This window comes from Erythrolamprus reginae, chromosome 1, assembly GCF_031021105.1.
Source record: "Erythrolamprus reginae isolate rEryReg1 chromosome 1, rEryReg1.hap1, whole genome shotgun sequence".
In the NCBI taxonomy this organism is placed as follows: Eukaryota; Metazoa; Chordata; class Lepidosauria; order Squamata; family Dipsadidae; genus Erythrolamprus; species Erythrolamprus reginae.
Genome location: NC_091950.1, coordinates 233,532,614 through 233,554,674, shown reverse-complemented (window position 1 = coordinate 233,554,674; position 22,061 = coordinate 233,532,614). Strand labels below are relative to the sequence as shown.

At 36.8% G+C, this 22,061-nt stretch overlaps 2 protein-coding genes across 5 annotated transcripts in view; one reads left to right on the top strand and one right to left on the bottom strand.

The window, feature by feature from the left end:
* VPS54 (VPS54 subunit of GARP complex) overlaps positions 1-20,479 on the top strand; it is a 50,230-nt gene extending 29,751 nt beyond the window's left edge. For both annotated transcript variants that reach the window (XM_070732569.1, XM_070732570.1), the window contains 12 exons: positions 938-1,278; positions 2,315-2,444; positions 3,641-3,822; positions 5,088-5,200; positions 6,580-6,643; positions 9,245-9,350; positions 10,787-10,874; positions 11,631-11,752; positions 13,082-13,162; positions 14,475-14,582; positions 16,135-16,229; positions 19,364-20,479. In XM_070732569.1, coding sequence (XP_070588670.1) covers positions 938-1,278; positions 2,315-2,444; positions 3,641-3,822; positions 5,088-5,200; positions 6,580-6,643; positions 9,245-9,350; positions 10,787-10,874; positions 11,631-11,752; positions 13,082-13,162; positions 14,475-14,582; positions 16,135-16,229; positions 19,364-19,469 — 1,536 coding nt within the window. In that variant the 3' untranslated portion in view covers positions 19,470-20,479. The remainder of the gene's footprint in view (positions 1-937; positions 1,279-2,314; positions 2,445-3,640; positions 3,823-5,087; positions 5,201-6,579; positions 6,644-9,244; positions 9,351-10,786; positions 10,875-11,630; positions 11,753-13,081; positions 13,163-14,474; positions 14,583-16,134; positions 16,230-19,363) is intronic.
* Positions 20,480-20,530: 51 nt separating this feature from the next.
* UGP2 (UDP-glucose pyrophosphorylase 2) overlaps positions 20,531-22,061 on the bottom strand; it is a 34,027-nt gene continuing 32,496 nt past the window's right edge. For all 3 annotated transcript variants that reach the window (XM_070732573.1, XM_070732572.1, XM_070732571.1), the window contains exon 10: positions 20,531-21,257. In XM_070732573.1, the coding sequence (XP_070588674.1) occupies positions 21,150-21,257 (108 nt within the window). In that variant the 3' untranslated portion in view covers positions 20,531-21,149. The remainder of the gene's footprint in view (positions 21,258-22,061) is intronic.

Here is a 22,061-nt window from a genome sequence, read left to right as displayed (position 1 = left end):
CAGAAAAGACTTCTTAAGACTAAATATTGTTGTTGATAATTATTATTATTATTAGTAGTAGTAGTCCTCTCACTTGGGGAATTTATTAAAAAATACATTTACAATTCTTAATGATAATATTCCTGATTTACCTCCACCTATGCTCTAGAAAGGGGAGCGCTGGCCAAGCAATTAAGGCACTGGACTCATCGACCAGCAGGTAGTTTGAGATCTAAATACTGCATGACAAAGTGAACTTCCATTACTTGCCCCAGCTTCTGCCAACCTAGTGGTTTGAAAGCACATACATGCAAGTAGATAAATAGGTTGCCATTTTGGTGAGAAGGCATTCCATGTACCTTCTGCATATAGTCATGTGGGTCACATGACCACAGAAGCGTCTTTGGGCAATGCTGGTCCTTCAGCTATTAATAGGAGATGAGCACTGCCTCCTAGAGTCAGACACAACTGGTAGGGGAAAAGTTTTCTTTATGACATACAGACATGGTTAGAAAAGAAAAGATAGACATACATTCCAGCACTCACCAACATTCTATCCAATTTTGAGTATAAAAGTTTATAAAGAGCAGCATGTGAAGAAATGTTTGTGTAATTGGAGTTATGAAACAAAATCTTCGCTGACTTCTCATTCAGATCTAAAAGATTTCACTGGAGTCCAGTTGAAATTTTTAAGACCATTGGGGATGGGGGAGGAAGCTATTGTTATTTGCCAAAATGCTGGCACTTGTTTTTAGTGCAGTTTATATATATAAAACCACAAATGTTGCATAAAGAAACTTTTGAGACATAATATATGTTAGGTAATTGTGAATTTTGAATACTTTTAATGAATTTATTGTTTGAGTAGAATTTAATGTGTTATCAAGCTAGCATATTTTGCTAAAGAATGTATTTTTCAAGGAATGTAGCATTTTAACGAGTACTGTATTTTCTTTAGGGAACACTCAGTGTCATCAGAAGCGTGGTTCTCTTGGTTCTTGATAAGAACCAAAGGAGCAAGGAAGTGGGCGATATTTCTGTGCAGACCAATTCTGCAAAGGAGAATTCCATAGACACAGAAGTGGCGTATCTGACTCATGAAGGCATGTTCATAAGTGATGCCTTCAGTGAAGGAGACCTTCCATCCACAGTACCTGATTCTGTTGCCCAGAGAAACCTTTACCCAGACAGTCAGCCCAGCAGTAGCAATTCTGTGTCTGAAGCTGAATGTACGACTGATTCCTCATCTAGCAGGGAACAGACTTCGTCCAGTGTAACACTAGGTGGAATTGAGATCATGTATGTAGCAAAAATCTTTAACTTAGAACCTGATCCAAACGGCAGGCATGATTGATTCCAGCTATACAAATGTGAACATTCATAAAAGTTCTAAAAAGTTGAATTTAGAAAACATTTCCAAAAACGTAAATAATCTGGTCCTAAGCCATATGAACTCAAAAGTCAGGTTTGACTGATGAACTTAAATGTCAGGTTTGATTCTATTTTATGCAATCCCTGAAGAAAGAAACAACTTGAGAATTCCTAGCCCTGATTTTGAACACCAATTGTTAGTTTTAGAAAATTTTAAGTTTTTAACTTGGTAACTCTGCATAAAATAATAGCAATTGTCACATTTTCCACTATTATTTTCAAATGTAGTGTAGAATTGATTAAAATAAATAGCTTGCCCATCCTGCCTGTGTTTGTGCATTAAAAATTTTAAATTCTGTATGACTTTTGCTGCCAGCTATGCTTTTATTGCCTTGTTGTCTGTGATAAAAGAACAAATATTGCTTCCATGTGTTTTGATTGTAATAGAAGAGTCGTATTGATATTTTTTATCTTGTTCTAAGTTGAGGAACTTTGCTCTGATATATTTATTCCATGTCCATCTTCCAGACCTTCTATGAGATTTCTAATTCCCTTTCCTATTTCATCTTCATTGGTGCCTATAATATGCTAATGAAGTTATCTTTACTTGAAAATAACTACAATATAAGTATTTACTTTAAAACAGATTATCCCTATCATGTTATATAAGAACTTCTTGCACTGAATTATTCTTCTTGCTTTTGGAGAACTGATGTGGTAAACATTTTTAGAGACAATACTTCTATTATACTTTTTCTCCCTAGTTAACAAGTTCTTAGTTCTGGTTATGGCAAAATAAATGTAAATATAAGTTAAACATTTCAATGAGTACAAATATATCATTAAATTAAGTTCAAAGATGTAGTTTAGTCAGCATATATATAGCAGTTTTTTTCTAAACAAATTAGTAGTCACTGGATTATATGAGCTACATATTTTTGTAATGAATTCTTATTACTTTCAGGATTAGTGAAGATATAAAATTGTCAGATCTGGAACTGGGCAGATTAGCAAATAACATCCAGGAGCTAATTTACAGTGCCTCTGATATTTGCCATGATCGCTCTGTCAAGTTTCTTATGGCTAGAGCAAAAGTAAGTTTGATGCAGGTCCCTGTATGTACCCAGGAAGAAATTGTCAAATAATTGTGTTTTTTTCCTTCTTTCAATTTTAAACCAGATCTCTCTGGGATAATTCCCCAATAGAAGTACAGGAAATCCTGATCTTAACAACAAATACTACAGAAGAAAAGGATTTAGGGGTAGTGATTTCTGACAGTCTCAAAATGGGTGAACAGTGCAGTCAGGCGGTAGGGAAAGCAAGTAGGATGCTTGGCTGCATAGCTAGAAGTATAACAAGCAGGAAGAGGGAGATTATGATCCCACTATATAGAATGCTGGTGAGACCACATTTGGAATACTGTGTTCAGTTCTGGAGACCTCACCTACAAAAAGATATTGACAAAATTGAACGGGTCTAAAGATGGGCTACAAGAATGGTGGAAGGTCTTAAGCATAAAACGTATCAGGAAAGACTTAATGAACTCAATCTGTATAGTCTGGAGGACAGAAGGAAAAGGGGGGACATGATCGAAACATTTAAATATATTAAAGGGTTAAATAAGGTCCAGGAGGGAAGTGTTTTTAAAAGGAAAGTGAACACAAGAACAAGGGGACACAATCTGAAGTTAGTTGGGGGAAAGATCAAAAGCAACATGAGAAAATATTATTTTACTGAAAGAGTAGTAGATCCTTGGAACAAACTTCCAGCAGACGTGGTAGATAAATCCACAGTAACTGAATTTAAACATGCCTGGGATAAACATATATCCATCCTAAGATAAAATACAGAAAATAGTATAGGGGCAGACTAGATGGACCAGGAGGTCTTTTTCTGCCGTCAGACTTCTATGTTTCTATGTGCATTTAGTGACAGTTCAAAGTGATAACAACACTGAAAAAAGTGACTTATTACCATAATTTACACTTATGATCTTTGTAGCATCCCCATGATCATGTAATCAAAATTCAGAAGTTTGGCAACTGGTTCAAACTTGTGACCATTGCTGTGTTCCAAAGTCATGTGTTTGCCCTTTGCGACCTTCTGGTGACTGTGTGGATGCTGCAATGGTCAAAGTGTGAAAAATGGTTTATACATTACTTTTTTCAGCTTTGTCATAACTTTGAACAGTCATTAAATGAACTGTTATAAGTCAAGGACTTACCTGTACAGGGTTGGAAAAATGAAAATAAGTAGAGTGCTATTGCATCAGCTTTTCTTCTCCCTTTAGGATGGATTCCTGGAGAAACTGAATTCTACAGAGTTTGTTGCTCTTTCACGATTAATGGAAACGTTCATCTTGGATACAGAACAGATATGTGGTAGAAAGAGTATGTCATTGCGGGGCGCACTTCAAAGCCAAGCTAATAGATTTGTAAATAGATTCCATGAGGAAAGAAAGACTAAGCTGAGGTATTTGTATGCTTGTTATATAGCCCTTATTGCATTCTAAACAATGGAGTAAAAAATGGAGTTGAAATCCACTGTATTCCACCTGAATTATTTACTAATGAGCCTAAGAAGCAAATTGAATCCATATTGATTGATTCAAATCAATAAAATGATAATTAATTTGATGTCACTTTTGGGTTTATGTAAGTAGAGCACCGTCATGCACACGTCTGCTGGAACAAACTTCCAGCAGACGTGGTAGATAAATCCACAGTAACTGAATTTAAACATGCCTGGGATAAACATATATCCATCCTAAGATAAAATACAGAAAATAGTATAAGGGCAGACTAGATGGACCATGAGGTCTTTTTCTGCCGTCAGACTTCTATGTTTCTATGTCATGGATTTCAAAAGGAATATGATAGACCAGAAATGATCAAAAGTATCTTAACAAGTCATTATACCTTCCTTTCTACTTCTCTTACATACACTAACATTCCAGGTTATCTTGGGATTGGAGAAATAAATGTCATCCAAAGTTCAACTCAGTTTCCAGCATGATCCCTTTTAATTTTCTACCCTTATAACTATGTACACTCTCCCTTAGTTTCACTCTAACCTCTTTGCCTATATTACCTTTCTACCCTTAATCGTTTCCCTCCATTTTCCTGACACATATTTCTTGTGGCCAAACACTTGTAAAGAAAGTGGACAAAATATTTGAGGTTATCCGTGTACATCTAGAGATTTTAAGATAAGTCAACATCTTAGCATCAGATGCCATGAGAAAATTGATAAATGGGAGAATGAAGCCTGCAGTGGCTAAATTGCAGTGATAGAAAAGCCTTGACTTGAGCCAACAAATGAGTAAATGGCTTCCATTTCTCAACAGCTCATCTATGGGTCACTGTTTTATATGAGGTTACCATGATTGTTTAGCTAAACTTTGGCTTCAAATTTAATAGAGGGACAGTAAATCCAAATACATACATACATACATACATACATACATACATACATACATACATACATACATATATATATATATATAAACTGTAAACTTATTTTCCAAATGGTATATTCATTTGTACACACCATAGGGTCAGAAATAATAATAATATGAACACCAGAAGGCTTTTTAAAAAATCTACAGAAATTGATATTGCAGCTTGTCCCTTTATTAGAACAATCCTAATATTGAATTTCAAATGAAAATGGATACAAGAGACAAGAAACAGGTTTTTTTCCCTTCAAACCCCCATTTTCTTTTTGTATGTAAATAGTCTTCTGCTAGATAATGAACGCTGGAAGCAAGCTGATGTTCCTGCAGAGTTTCAGGATCTTGTCGATTCTATATCAGATGGCAAAATTACTTTACCAGAGAAAAAAGCAGGAGGTGAGTCTTCTCTCAGTAGACATTAGATTATTCTACTGTTGCATGTGAATGTACTTTGCAAACCTTTGACAAGTAAAATCATTATGAATTATACCCAAACTTTTCAGTTCCCAAAGAGAAAGACGAATTTGATAAGAGACTCATTAAAGGTTAGAAGTAAAGACAGCTGTTTTAATGAGTCACAGAGGGGTTAAATTTGCACATCCACAGGTTCAGAAATGCCTCTTCTGAACTTGGTCTAAAGCAGTGTACATTTACTGAGAAATGAAATTAAAAGTACATCTGTAATATCTTCATGTAACCTGCAAGCTGTACTCCTTGGATGTGGCTTGCTCCTAATCCAGAGAAAGGTTAAAACAAATGTAATTCTTTATATTTCCTTGGATTAGTAAAATTACCGTAAGTCTTTTTGTATTTTAGATTCTGCGAAAAACTTGCATTTTCTTAGAATATCCAAGTTACCTATATAGTGACTCCAGAACATAAGTAAACAGATCATTTTATTTGTCCTTCAGTTATTTGTAGAGTATAACTACTCTTTACTATTGTTGGTATAAAGCATGGGGCTAACGATATGTCCATAATCATGATTTGTGAGGGCAATGACACCGGGAGACTCTGCCCTTCTGTGAGATTATCCCTCAAATAATACTTTATTTTATTTGGGGGGATACATTTTGGAGTTTGGGGCAGGGGGAGTGATTTTTGAGCAAATAGCAGTTTGAGCCTCCCTTCAGTTATTGAAGGTGTGGGCCATTTATATTTTCTGAATATTTTGTGATTCAAAAATGGAATCATTTGAAAGTAAAAGGTGGTTCTTCAGGTATCTGGAAATTGAATTATTAATCAGTTGTAAAAGAAAATTTACTATGGCTTCAGTTATCTAATGTATGACATCAAGAAACAAAATCCTTAATCAGTGCTTATGTTTTGAGATTCAAAAATGGGGGGGGGGAGTTCCAGACTCAGTTGTAGTCATAGGTTGAGGACTATTTGTAGTTTAATGAGGTCAATTTAACATCTGGAACCAATTCCCCCCAAATATTAGAATTGCCCCCACCCTCCTTGCCTTTCGTAAGCTGCTTAAAACCCACCTCTGCCATCAGGCATGGGGGAATTGAGACCCTCTTCCCCCTAGGCCTTTACAATTCTATGCATGGTATGTATGTATGTATGTTTGGTTTTTTATATTAATGGGTTTTTAATTGTTTCTAACATCAGACTACTATTGTACACTGCTTTATTGTTGCTGTTAGCCGCCCCGAGTCTCTGGAGAGGGGCAGCATACAAATCCAATAAATAAATAAATAAATAAATAAATAAATAAATTTAGAGCATTCTATGTTTTACCATTAGTTTTTCCCCCTTTTTGTTTATAGCACCTGAAGAAAGAAAGCCCACTGATGTTCTTATTGTTGATGGACAAAAATATGCTGTAGTTGGGTAAGAGAAACTTTCCCTTTCCTTCATAACTTCATTATTTTGAATTATTTTTATTCAAAACATCTAAATATGATCTATTTTTAATACAAAGTAATATAAAAATATTAAAAATTTAATAGGTGTAGCACAGATTAATATAGTCTTCCCTAGTCACCTAATAAGTGAAGTTGAATTCCAAAAGATGTTTGAAAATTTCATAGCTCTCTGGTGGGTTATTCTGTTCAATGGCTGGTAAGCATCTACTTACTGAGGCCTGGATATTATTCATCTTGAGTGGCCTCTTTGATCCTTTGTGGGATATTTGTTTACAGAGACCCTTTGGAGATGTAGTATAACAATGCCTAGATGCTTGTGGAGAAAATCTAGAAGGATGGGTAGGTACCATGTTCAGGCCTACGCTGTGACTATAAGATAGGCAAAGCATTCGCTTCTATTTTACTGCATGGTTGGCTGTCATCCAGTGGCCTCGTACAGGATGGTGAATTCTATTCTGGGCAAGAGATCTTTTTTGTGATCCTCTTCTGGGACATTGTCACTGATTTATGTAGCATTCTGCCAAGTTATTTGGATTTTCTATAGTCTTGGCTGCTATTGGACAGAGTCTTTGGTAGTAATTGGCACAGGGGACTTATTTCGATATCTGTTCTACAAGGAAATAGAAGGGTGCTGTCTCAGTTATCTTCTGCCACGTTATTTTCAGTAACAATTATATCACTGTCTCTGTTTTGTTCTGGTTGGAAAACAATATCTTCTGGCTTGAATAGAAAGTGGTATGTCTATGGGGGAGGGGTTGGGTGGGATATGAATGCCTGAACTCCAATCTCCAATTCTTGGGGAATGTTGTAGAGATATGGTAGTAGGTAAATTATACAGTAGAAGAAATGAATTATCTGGATCATTTTCAGTCAAGGTTTGGGATAGAAACAGTACTCACTTGGATAATCTTTGGGCGAAAACTTAAAATAACAAAGCAAAAACAAGAAAGATCTTAAGCAAAACTTAAAACTGTTTTTATCTATTTGGAAAAATAAGCAATTTCTCACTTGATGTTAACAATGTCTATAGAAGGGAGTTATTACAGAGTTGAGGCACCATTTGTTGAAAAGCTTTTCTCTCTCAGCATTTATTATACAGTACTTAATTTGACAGAGCACATTTAAAATGGTTTCTGAAATAAATTTCATCTTTGTCTTACATAAATATGACAGCAGGTAAATATTTAAGTAAATAATTACTTAATACCTATGAGTATTAAAATGTATAATTAGCAATTTTATGCTTTTATTAAATATGTCACCCTTTTTACATATTTGTTAATTAATAGACACAATCTTCATATTTATTTATTATTTATTTATTTATTTGTTTGATTTGTATGCCGCCCCTCTCCGGAGACTCGGGGCGGCTAACAGCAACAATAAAACAGTGTACAATAGTAATTTGGTATTAGAAATGATTAAAAATCCATTAATATAAAAACCAAACATACATACCTACATACCATGCATAGAATTGTAAAGGCCTAGTGGGAAAGAGGATCTCAATTCCCCCATGCCTGCCGGCAGAGGTGGGTTTTAAGTTGTTTACGAAAGGCAAGGAGGGTGGGGGCAGTTCTAATCTCTGGGGGGAGTTGGTTCCAGAGGGCCAGGGCCGCCACAGAGAAGGCTCTTCCCCTGGGTCCCGCCAGGCGACATTGCTTAGTTGACCGGACCCGGAGAAGATCCACTCTGTGGGACCTAACTGGTCACTGGGATTCGTGCAGCAGAAGGCGGTCCCTGAGGTAATCTGGTCCGGTGCCATGAAGGGCTTTATAGGTCATAACCAACACTTTGAATTGTGACCGGAAACTGATCAGCAACCAATGCAGACTGCAGACATATTGTGATGCAGCATGTACTTTAGTGATTATAACAGTATGGTTATTGGATCTGCCTTCCTCTAAATATGTATTTAGCTTTTCTGAAGCAGAAAATCACAACTTTTCTGTTATTAAAATAATTAATATTTCCAATGATCACTGAAGTATACTTCTCCATCAGTGATAAATAATTGTTTCCAGTGGCACTTCAAATTTGAAAGTGGCAAAATAAAATTTATTTACTTATTCATTGATCTTTGTTTATTAAAAACAAATCCACATCCTTTCCAATTTTTTCCAATAGCAAAATATTTAAAAATTGTATTGGGAGGGATGATAATTAGTGACTATAGAGTTTTTAAAAGGCCCTAGATATATAATGAACATTAAAATAAACCAAATATGACAAAAGAAAACATTAACAGAAAAAGTATCTATATTACATTAATTGGTATTGATGTAAAATCCTTTAAGGATCCTTCATAATGGAAAAGTAAACTGGCAAAACATCCCTACTTACAGCATTAAAGCAGCTGCATTAAAGTCGACTGTCTTTGAAGCACTTGTGTAAGCTTTCCAAAAGATGCAGTTCTTTTCATTCTTAACACTTTGTCTATGTTAACACTCTTTGCAACGTGTTGTTTTTGGCAACTAATTTTTTCACTGACAAAGTTGTTAAATGTTCATATTATTCCAGTACGTGTTATGATTTGTAATGACATCTTCAATTCTTTACCTTGCAGGACAGTGTTGCTATTAATTAGAATCATCCTTGAATACTGTCAATGTGTGGATAATATTCCCTCCATTGTGACTGATATGCTCACTCGTTTGTCTGATTTACTGAAGGTACAACTGCTTCCAGTCTGTTTTCAATGCATGGACTGTAATCATAGGGTTGTTTTTAACATTGCTTTTATACAATTGTTTATTGGTAAATAGTAAGATTCCTGGAAGAAACAGTATTTCATCATGTACCGGTAATAAGTTTTCCCTTTGGTAACAGAAAATCAGAAGGAGCCTGGAAGCGTCTTTTTCTGATTACTATATTTTTTGGAGTATAAGACATATCTTTTTCCCTCCCAAAAGAGGTGTGTCTTATACACTGAATATAGCCACCAACACATCAGCAACCCCCCCTTTGGCCTCTGACTTCCAGCAATTTACCTCCTTGCAACAAACAGGACAGAGCCTATTAAGCCAAGCAACTCATTATCAGCTGAGAGTTGGGACTTGAAGCTGCAGGCTGGCCAGCCACATGCTAAACTGAAACTGAAACTAGCTGCAAGTAGGCAAATTGCTGGGAGGAAGAAGCAGATTTTTATTTTCTGCTAAACTGGATACAAGGAGGTAAGTCAAGAACTATAAATGTTCGTAGAATGTTCAAATTATTAGACTTATTTTTTAAAGACTGCTTTATTATTGTTGTAGACATCAAAATGAAGAAGTTAAAATAAAGCCACATCAATTTTAACAGAATCCATATAAGTATAGTCTGAAAGGTAACAGTGTCCTATTTTAGTATTTAGATAAGGCAGCTGAGTTAAACTCTGACTTAGTCATGTTTGGAGTAGATCTATTTAAATAATTGGGAGGAGTTAGTGTGACTATATTTAAGAAAACTTTCTGACCTTACTATACTGCCATAATGTACATTTTTCCAATTCTTTGCTTTTTCTATGGGTCAGACACACATGATCAGAAATAGACAGCAAGCAGTGTATATCATCTGTACTTTGCTGGGAAGCAAATTGCTGGGAGGCAGAGGTAGATTTTTTTTCTCCTTGTTTTCCTCCCCCAAAACTAAGGTGCGTCTTATACTCCAAAATACGGTAATTGTACTGAAAAAAATTAACTTTCATGTGCTGCAGCTTATACTTTTAAATAAAGAATGCTATTGGGCATCTGATGAGGTGAAATACAGTGCATGAAAATCCAAGCCTCGGTGGTGCAGTGGTTAGAGTGCAGTGTTGCATGTTACTTCTGCTGGTCACCAGCTACCAGCAGTTTGGCAGATTGAATCTCACCAGGCTCAAGATTAACTCAGCCTTCCAGCCTTCCAAAGTCGATAAAATGAGGACCCAGATTGTTAGGGGCAATATGCTGACTCTCTATAAACTGCTTAGAGAGGGCCGTAAAGCACTGTGAAGTGGTATGTAAGTCTAAATGCTATTGCTTTTTAACAACATATATCCATGAAAGGAAGTGCTATTGGATTCTTGAATTTTAAGTACAGTGCATGTAATTCTTAAGTAATTGTTTATTCCTCTCTCTTTCTCATACAGTATTTCAACTCAAGAAGTTGTCAGTTAGTACTTGGAGCAGGTGCTTTACAAGTGGTTGGCTTGAAAACAATAACTACCAAGAATTTAGGTATGGCTGTGGTTGCTGTAAAACAATCCTTAGGATTGTTTGTTTGTTTGAAGAAAAAAGAACCTCAGTTTAAATTTTGACTTAATATAATGTTTTCTTATGAATTTGTTTCTGGCAATTTTTTTGCCATAAGTGTTTGAATATTATAATTTGGCTTTAGAAAAGTAATTGTAAGATCCAGTTCATAAAATGTGGTTCCTTCTGTCTAAATCTTTTCCATCAATGCTTTTTCTATAATTGAAATGATATTGTTTAATGCAGACAGTGGACAAGTCCTATAGGTAGTCCATACTTAGCAACACTAATTGAGATCAGAATTTCTATCACTAAATGGTGATAAAGTGAGACTTGTTGTAATCATGCTGTTTAGTGACAGAAATTCTGGCAGTCCCTGGTTAATGTCATTAAGTGAATCAGCACACATTGGTGAGTCAGGATGACACATGACCATGATTTCCGACTTCCCCATTGACTTGGCTTGTGGGAAGCTGGCAGGGAAGGTTGCAAATCATGATCCCATGGCTGCAGGATATTTTGATGGTTGCAAATCCAGGTCAGTTGACACCGAGTGCTTAGATCATGATCATGTGACAACAGGGGTGCCTTGGAGGATCGGTTGAAGTACTACTTGTTCAGCACTGGTTAGATTTGAACAGCTGCTGAATTAGTGGTTGTACATCTGGCTTTGAAAAATGTCTATTAGTATAAAGTGAAACTCTTCTCTTGTGATTTTCCTTTTGTTTCTTCAATTTTTAGCTCTTTCGTCACGCTGCCTACAGCTTATAGTCTACTACATTCCTGTTATCAGGGCTCACTTTGAAGTTCGCCTGCAGCCTAAACAGTTCAGCATGCTTAGGCATTTTGACCATATTACCAAGGTATTTTTCTAATTACTTTCTGACTGAATGTTCTTAAAACCAACCAAAAAAAAGGAGCATTTGGCTTCTCAAAGTATGTTATGTGCTTCCTTAAAAAAAAAAAAGACCGCAATGTCAATGCTTCTGTTGTGGTTGGCTCACGGCCAGCTCCTCTGGTGGCAGACTTTGAACCAGAGGAGCAGGGTTCGTCAGAGCATCGGGTTCGTCGGAGCACTGGAGACCTGTGTGGCTCTCGGAGGGTTCAGACAGTGAGGGGGAAGGAGAGATGGAAGCTGAAGGTGCAGGAGAGGTGGAGGCCCCTGCAGTGCCTGTGGAACCCCCCCCCCCCCGATTAAAGCCTCATCTGGGTCAGATGAGGAGGGGGTGATTAATGACCCCATTCTCAATGTCCGGGTGCACAGGATGATGGGACGCCAGAAGCAACTGCGCAGACGCAGAGGATCTTAAATCACAGGTGAGTGCAGTTAGGGAATCTTGCAGCAGGCTTAAAAGGGGAGGTCTTGTGGGCGAACTCTTCATAGGAGTGTTCCCTAAACTGACATTTTGCATCTTTGGACAAACAAACCCAGTTTTTGGACACTTATGTTTGGAAAACTGTAGCTCTGGAAACAACAGAGTCACCGCAGCCCATTTTGGAGGCATTCTTGACAAACCTTGGGGGGTTTTGAGACATTCATTGCTGGCTTGGCCTTTAACCCTGACCTTTGGGTCATAAACAAACATTCTTCTGCCATCATTGCAGTTCTTAGCCAATTTGTACAGCAATATATTTTGTGTTTCCAGTCACTCTGTGTGTGTTTTTGTCTTGCCTCCCTGTGTGACTGGCCTGTCAGGCAGAAGAGCTTCCAGGTCGGAGATGTTCTTTTGAACACCCAAAACTTACACATTATACTCTGTTGTAAGTGAAACAATATGCTGTCCTCCTTGGGTGGATTTCTCTATCCATTCAAGGATTTAATAAGAAACAGGCTTGTTCATTTCCATCCAGATTTCTTGGGAAGTGAGAAAAGATTCCCAGATGTTACAATCCTTGGAAGGAGTGCTTGGAAGAGAGCAATCATTTATCTCATTTGTTTAAAATGTGAAAAAGAAACAGCCAAATATTTAAGGAAAAGGCAGTTTCATATACTGTACCTTCTATAACAGCTTAAGAATTGTTTTTTGCTTTTTTCCAAACTGCCGTTAAAACAACAAAAAAACCGAGTGTAAATAAATTTGGGGGGGGAGGGCAGAAAGAAATCGTCTTTAGTTTTACTTTAAGTTTTATAGATATTTATCACAAGGACAAAGTCTGACCTAATATGAATAATAATCATGCTTTTATTCCAGGATTACCATGACCACATAGCAGAAATTTCCACTAAACTTGTAGCCATAATGGATACCTTGTTTGACAAATTGCTTTCCAAGGTAATAATAATCTGAGGGTGGAATGATATTGCTTAATTTGTTCTTCATTTTGCTTATTACTTAAACTTGATACTTGAGTTGTATTTTCCCTCCCCTTTTCTTTTAGCATTCTTAATGATATGTGCCAGGAGATGCTATTTTAAAAACGATCTTAATACTATCTTAAAAATTAATTATCCTTGTACTATTGCTTCATGCCAGTAAGATAGTTATTAGATTAGATTAGATTAGATTAGATTAGATTTATTGGATTTATATGCCGCCCCTCTCCGCAGACTCGGTGCGGCTCACAACAATGACAAAACAGTACATAGTAACAAATCCAATACCCACCAATCCAATTACAATTTAAGCTAAAAGAAATTCATAAAAACAACCCCAGAATATTAAAAAACAAGCACACAATCAATCCAACACCAAAACAACATGGGCAAGGGGAGATGATTCAGTTCCCCCATGCCTGACGGCAGAGGTGGGTTTTAAGGAGTTTGCGAAAGGCAAGGAGGGTGGGGGCAATCCTAATCTCAAGGGGGAGCTGGTTCCAGAGGGTCGGAGCCACCACAGAGAAGGCTCTTCCCCTGGGTCCCGCCAGACGACATTGTTTAGTCGACGGGACCCGAAGAAGGCCAACTTTCTTTTTATAAACATAATCTATATATTTCCCACCTAAAACAGAAAAGGTAAACCAGTTCTTTCAATATTTGTGGAATAATGGCAGCCACAACACCAGCTTCCCTGGAGCATTGCTCATACCCATAACTCGGGGGGGTGTTCTAACTTACTTCGCCAGCAGTTTGCTTCCTCCTGTGCCGCATGGGTGTCTGTGCATTGCATGTCGCATGGCCTTGCCATCTGGGCACCCATGCACAGTGCCGAAAATCAAACTTCTGTGCGTGCACAGAAGCCAAAAAAAGCTGCGTGTGCCTAGAAGCCAAAAACAAGATGGTGGTGCCTATAGCGCTGCCGAGAGAGCCGGTTTCGGGGTGTGGCCAGACGGCCTTTGCTCCTGGTTCAGTGAGTGGGGGAAATACCCACTACTAAACCCACTATAGGGGGTTGTGCCACTCCCCGAACAGGGAGTGGCACAACACCTCTAACTCATAGTAAGAGTTCATGTGGCCCAAACTTCAGAGAACAGGCATGTAGCACTATTTTTGCATAAGAGGCCTGCACAAAAGAAAACAGATTCATAGAGTGAGGTGAATGGAAAAATTACTACAATGACTCTATTCCCATCTTTTCCTCTTATAAATAAGTTGGTAATCAAAATCCAGAAGAGAAATTAAGTGACGCCCCCCGTTTGTATTTTCAGTATGAAGTGAAAGCCCCAGTACCTTCTGTGTGCTTCAGGAATATTTGTAAGCAGATGGCAAAGATGCATGAAGCAATATATGACCTGCTTCCTGAGGAACAAACACAGGTGAGCCATTTGGGATGGTTGATCAGTTGCTGAGAAACTGTCATAAATGTTCTTCCAAATGTTTAAGAAACTGAATGGGGTCATGGTACACAATATTAATGACCTTTTAAATATTGTGTTTGACTGTTGGATGATCCATAATTCATGTAACACTAAAAGAGGAAATCAAAATAAAAAGTGCTTTGTCTAATCTGAACCAAGCAAGAATATCTTCAGTTAAGAAACTATGTGATGGGAAGAAAAATGGGGTTGATCTCTTTTCTCGACTTTTTCCAAATATAGTATTTTGGGGTTCCCTTACTTTAAAACATATATTTTATTACTCTCTGCATGTTGGTAGATGATCCATTCATATCATAAAATAAGTAAATTAATAATTAGTTAAGTTTAATTTAGCTATGATGGCGCAGTGGTTAGAATGCAGTACTGCAGGCTATTTCTGCTTACCTCCAGCTGCTTGAAGTTTGGCAGTTTGAATCTCACCAGGCACAAGGTTGACTCAACCTTCCATTCTTCCGAAGTTGGCAAAATGAGGATCCAGATTGTTGGGGGAAATACGCTGACTCTGTAAACCACTTAGAGAGGGCTGTAAAGCACAGTGAAGCAGTATATAAATCTAAGTGCTATTGCTATAGCTCATGTGTGAATATTGACAAAACATTTCTTCTGGTAGCACATAAAGTATTTAAACATATTCTTATGCTGCTTTATCTAATTTTTGGCATACTTGCTTGTCTAAGTTGAAAGAGTAGATTATTAGAAATTGAGAGATGCAATGTTTCAGATTTGATTTCAAAAATAGGAGATTGTGAACAAGCAAGAATATGAATATAGGACTTGCAGTTCTTTAATACAATTACATCTTTTCCTAAATTTATAGACAGCAGATACAGTACACTGCACAATTCTAATGCAGTTCCATTATCCTCTTTGTAAGAACAAAAACTAAACATCTTGTGCTACTATTAATATTAAACATTTCAGGATCACTTGATCAGATGTGTTCACTTTATCAGGTATGTCTGGTCTTGTGTTGAGGGAGGAACATTTAGGATAACCAATTGTTGAGAGGATAAGAAAAAGGGGAGTAAAAGTCAGTGAGCAGAAAGTCAGAATTATAAAATTACTGTAGAGATAAGAGATAGACATTTAGATATTTAGATTGTAAATATCTTACCTCCTGAGAACATTATTTCACCTCAAAAATAACCCTGACAGGCAAACTGAAATTCACATTTTTCTATAACAAATAGAGTTAATTTTGACCAAACCCCCCATCTTTTTATCAAATTACTGTACATGTTTTAATCACTTGTTCAGTGTCAGAATATTTGCACATCTGATTATTGCTCTGTAATTTCATTGGTATTTTCTTTTTCCTAAGAACATAAATGTGCTTGTTTCTCACACTGTTTCCATGGCAGTAGACTCTCCTTTAGAAACAAGAATGCTTGCTGCTTAAACTGCAAATTTATATAGTGACTTGGTTTTATTGCTAGTTATTGATTTTTCAGAATAATTTCTTACTCTTAATTTTTGTATTATCTTGTAGATGTTATTTTTAAGAATTAATGCAAGTTACAAATTTTACTTAAAGAGACAGTTGGCCCACTTAAATGTAGTCAATGATGGAGGACCTCAAAATGGGTATGTTACAATAAAATTATTACTTAGTTTTGGGGTACATATTTTGTTACAGCATAAAAAGAATATCTTAATTGTATTTCTCTCCCCTCCTTCACTTTTGCACTAGACTTAATTTACTTAACCACACACCTATCTGCTCCTGAGATCCCATTTGCAATATTGTGTCCAACTTTGATTCAATAGTTGAAGAAATTTAGTGTTCAAGAAGTTCATAGTTCAAGAAGAACATTGAAAAACAGGAGCAAGTTCTGAGGAGAGTTGCTGAGGTGATGAATTAAACCCTTATGAGAGGTGGCTAAAGCATCTTTCACCATGTTTTTATCTTAGAGAAAATATATGATGTCAACCTTGAAATAGATAAAAAGTTGTTGCACAAAAGAGCAGGTCGACTTATTCTCCATTGTCGCAAGGGACAGGAGCATACCTATGGTTAAAGTTTAAGGAAGGAGGTTATTGAATCAGGAGGAGCTTCCTGATTTTATCAGTCAAACTATGACTGTTCATTTCCAAATGCAGGGCTTTTCAAGTTGATATGCAGATGTTCAGAGTTCTGGGAGGATTTGAATGCTTTCTCCAGAAGTAAAGGGGAAAAAACCTCTCTACAAAGGACTATGTCTGTTATGCAGAAGAAGTTTACCAACACCGCTCCATCTTATAAAGGGGCAGGAGGGACTAAGATACTCTCAAATATTTGCTCCCACATTAAAGTGGCTCTTCTCCCTCACATGCTATGAAACCAGCATTTTCAAGCACTCTGGCAAAGAGGCAACTGCCTTCCTTTCCCTTGCTACCACTCATATCATGTATAGCTCCTATGCTTTTGGGTTGCAACGCCTAATTTCTATTAGGCTATGTGAAAACTAATAAATTTAGGATTGGCTTGTCCCCAAAACTGGGCTCTTGCTTGGTGTCAAACTCAAGTCACCTGACACAAGGTGTGATACAGAATTATATGTTTATTTTGGTACTAAAATATAAGGACCCTGGTTCGAAAGCTAACCAAGGTACCAGATTAGGATCTTACAGCAATTTTTATAATCAAGGAATGGTTGTATTCAATCCCAGCGACCGGTTAGGTCCCACAGAGTTGGCCTTCTCCGGGTCCCGTCGACTAAACAATGTCGTCTGGCGGGACCCAGGGGAAGAGCCTTCTCTGTGGGGGCCCCGACCCTCTGGAACCAGCTCCCCCCTGAGATTAGGATTGCCCCCACCCTCCCTGCCTTTCGTAAACTCCTTAAGACCCACCTTTGCCGTCAGGCATGGGGGAACTAAAACACCTCCCCCTTGCCCATGTTGTTTTGTTGATTGATTGACTGTGTGCCTATTTTTTATATATACTGTTTTTAGGAGATTATTAATTTAAATTGTAACTAGATGGGTGGGCATTGGATTTGGTATTATGTACTGTATTGTTTTTTTATTATTGTTGTGAGCCGCCCCAAGTTTGCGGAGGGGCGGCATATAAATCCAATAAACCTAAACCTAAACCTGTTGCCCTTCTCCTAATAATACATGCATAACATATATTGATTGGTTATTTGGATTTCGGCCCCCTAAACCATTATGCTTGATATGCTAAACAGTGAAATGTCACGTCACCTGTTTTTCACCCCAGGTCAGGGGTATCTTGCAAAGCTCTGTGGTTTTGGGGGGTGGGGGTTCCTATACGTGAGCTATTATTGTGTCTAATATCCTGGCTGGTAGGTGAGGTGCTATTGCAGAGCAGCTCAAGGCAACACCCATGACCCCCCCCCCGCCCTCCCACAGAGAAAAGTAAAAGAAGTTTTAAGTCTTTGTCTGAGGAAGCACCCCTACAATCCCCGCCTCCTTTTGCAGAGAGAGAAGACAGGAGAGAACAAAGTCCTTAATTGTTTGTTGTAAGACAAAGAAATGAAGACAAGAGAAAATGACCAGAATTCATATTTCTCACTCTCATGTCCATTCCATCCACACTCCAGTCTTATCTTCACATGTGACCCTTCCTCTGATCCCCAGGGCCTCATTTGTACATACATCCCATCATCTGATCCTTCAATTGCACCACTGATTTGAGTTACAGCCCTAATTTTATTGCTCTCCCTTCTCCCCATCCTAGGGATGGGAAGGAAACTGAAAATCAATTTGGATATCACTTCTTAACATTACAAAAGTCTTTATAACAATTAGTTAGGATAGGTCATCAGCTCTACAGTCATCAGCTCTGCTGATGGAGTAAGCCTATGTACCATCTCTCAGTCTATTGCAGCCTGCCAATTTCAAACCCAGCTATGCTGTCTGAAGTAATCTATTCTTTGTGGTATATAAAAGTCTATATTCTTTGGACTAGAATAAGGGCCTTACTGGTACTTTCAGCACCTATATCTCCCATATTCCACTGTTATGCAATCTGAAAATGCTGGAGATTGGAAGCATCCATCTACAGTGGGCATTTTTATCCTGTGCTTGATGGGGTTTTGTGAGAGACTGGTGTGTTGGTCAGGAGCTCACTCACACAAACCCAATTTTCTCTTGAGAGATTCATCTCTTAAGGATTCCACGATTAATTTTTTTTTAAGTAACAGGTTTCACATCTATGTTAATTTTCAACACTGATTATTATTGCTATTTATATTTTACTGGTTTTATTTCTTCTTTAGTTGCAATTAATAAAACATGGGCTTGGGGAGATTTTCTCTATTTCAATAGTTATAATTTTGTAGTGAAATATTTTTTTAAAAAAATTATACATTTGAATGCACAAATATATACTTTCAAAAAAACGCTAAAACTCATTCCATTTTTTTTCTGGAGAGTTCCCCCATACTGAAACCAGATGTGTAATTAATTAGTTGAGGCTGGGATCATCCAATTGATAAAGTTAATTGATAAAAATTGGATTTGGGTAGAAAAATTAGCCAAATAGAATGGCCTCACAACTCTTTTAATATTTTCCTTTAAAACTTTCTGCTAATAACATGTCCAACAAAAGATGATGCTGTTTACTAAGTGATTTATATTCTAATAGTTACCGGCATAAAACACATGATGTTAGTCTTATAACAAATGGATTCGTTTTCGACATATATTTTAAATGGCATCAGCCTCTACATGGATTGGAAATGTATTTCCTGAATGTTTATTTCTGTTCTGCATAGATTGGTTACAGCTGATGTAGCTTTTTACACTGGAAACCTCCAAGCACTGAAAGGGCTTCAGACTCTTGACTTAAACATGGCTGAAATCTGGGAACAGAAGAGGTGACTAACAGCGTGCCACTTCCCATTGGAATGATTTCTTCTTTGCAGAAGATGGATTCTTGCAAACTGAAGAAGAAACACTCTTGAAATGTGTTCGAACGTAGCTGTAGGAATGAACCCTTTTTGCAAGAAAAGCAACAGCAGTTCTTTGCGCAGTTTCTTCATTCTATCTGGAACCAGACTCAGGTTTCTTTGGACCAAATCCAAAAGAATTCATAGCTGTAACACAGCTGTTGTCTAGAGAGTGCTCTGTAAGTCTTTATATTAAAAAGATGCTTTGCACTTCCTCTAGTGCAATGAAATTCATGTGGTGTCTCACCTTATTTAATGATGGTACAGTTTGAAATTTTTTGCTGTTGAAACCTTGAAAATGTTTTCACTATAAAAGTATACTGTTAAAATTATTTTTTTACAGATGTTTCTATAAATTCTTGATTACCTACATAACTTTGGATTTGTTAAGGTGCGTTCACGTTCCAAAGTATTTTTTTTTCAACTGAATTACGTATTCTCATCAGGAAACAATGTTTGAAATATTTCCTGTATCTTAAAATGAAGTTTTAAAGTTTGCCCAGTTCTTATAAGGGTAAACTGGAAAGGCAGTTCAAGAGTATTTGTTTTAAACAACAAAGGAAGGTGATTACAACAGTGTAAATTGACCAGTTTCCATGTAACATTTACCTCCAAGTCTTTCCCACCCATACCCCAATTAAAATATTTCAAGGGTGCATAGAAATAAATATACCCATAAAAGCAGCGGTTTAAGGGGTATTCATTTATAACATTTTTAATGCTTTCAGGCTGGTACCTGCCTGTTATAAAGTAATAAAGTGCCTGTGTATTTCACCTCACAGCATTTTTATCTAAATCCAGTGAGTGCCTACTCTTGTGATGATTATGTACAACAACAGTCTACCATGTTTTGTGTGCCTATGGCTTTTTTTTAAACAGGCATGCCTATCTGTTAACATTAGCAGAAATCACTGTCAATCAAAATAAAACTCTTAAAATGAACTGTTTAACTTATTTCCTAACATTATTACCAACAAAAAACGATATCCAAACTGGGGACTTGATTTTCTTTATTTCAGTAGCTGTACAAATATGGAATTCATTTCCTCCTTTGCCTCAACACATTTTATTCTGTTAATATGAGTATAATGAAGAAGGCAATCTGTTCAGTATTTAAAAGTAAACTAATGTTTTAAGTAATAACAGGATAGATGCAGGATGAGAAACAATTATTCAAATGTTTCAGGTGCCTTTTCTTTGGGTAAACAGGAGAAAACAGTCCACATGAGGTACTGAACCATCCTGTGAAGAGGGTGAGGTTACTGTGAATAGCAGAGTTTGAAGTACAGAAAGGCAAATAACATTCTAGATATACCTGCTATAGTAACAAAAAGTACTTCATAATGTAGTTGTGTTTAATAGTTAACAGCATATTGTTTCACAGCTTTTTCTGTTAAAAGCAGTTCAAAAGTCATTGAGTATCAGCAATATTGCACTTTAGATTATATTAATTGAATTACTGAGTTATTTAAATGTTTGCCTTTCTTAGTTTTCTCAATTAAAAGGGATTACAGAAATAATACTGTAAGAACCAAAGAGTGATTGTATACAAATCTTAATGCCTATATATTCTTCCATTTGTGAAACTATGTTTCATGAAGATCATAGCAGCTCAGTGGTCTAGGATCCGAAGATTGCCCGAGACTATTTTGTTCTCCAGAACCGCTCCAGGGGGGATGTCAATCCTGTCACCATGGTTTGCAATAATTATGACAGTTCCCTGTGTATATAAAAAATAGGAAGGTTCTGGTGAGCTGCCTAAATTCTAAATTCAATTTACATTTCATTAATTCTGAAGCAATCACATTTCATGAAGTACTGATATTGAACTCCTTACAATTTATCCTATAACATGAACAAAACACATGCTGTTTCATTACAGAAATTCCAATGTCCTGGTTTTACAGAACTCTCAGTTATATTTGAGAAATGTGTATTTAATTGCAGTCCCAAGATGTTTTCTAAAATTAGCAGAATTAGATCAGAATAGCTTTGAATGTATATATCTGAATCCAAGATTAATCTTGGAATCAATCATTATAGCAGCAAAGATTTTATTTCCCCAGCCAGTTTTCCCTTGTTACTCTGTTCCTGAGAAATGAACTTACACATCTTCAAGAGTTCCACCACCTGGTCTGAAGCAGCTTGCATCAGGCAAATATGATGAAAATCATTGATGCAGAACTTAACAGGTTTTAATCTTATTACATTTTCATGTATTCTGAATTTCTGAACTTTTTCTTTCTGAAATATCTCTAACTGGGATTTATTACTTTTTTCCACATCTAAGAGGACTAATAACATAATTAATTACACTGCTTTTTGTATTCCTCTTTAATTGCTATTTCTTCCAGTAAAATTCAAAACTGCAAAATTCATTTAGAACAGCCAATTTGAAAAAGGACATTCCATACAGCAAGTGCCTTCCTTGTTAAATCCTTTCTTCAAAAGATAAATAGAGCACTCTTTTAATTTAAAAACTATAAACAATGCCATTCTATTATCACAGACACTGGCAAGCCGC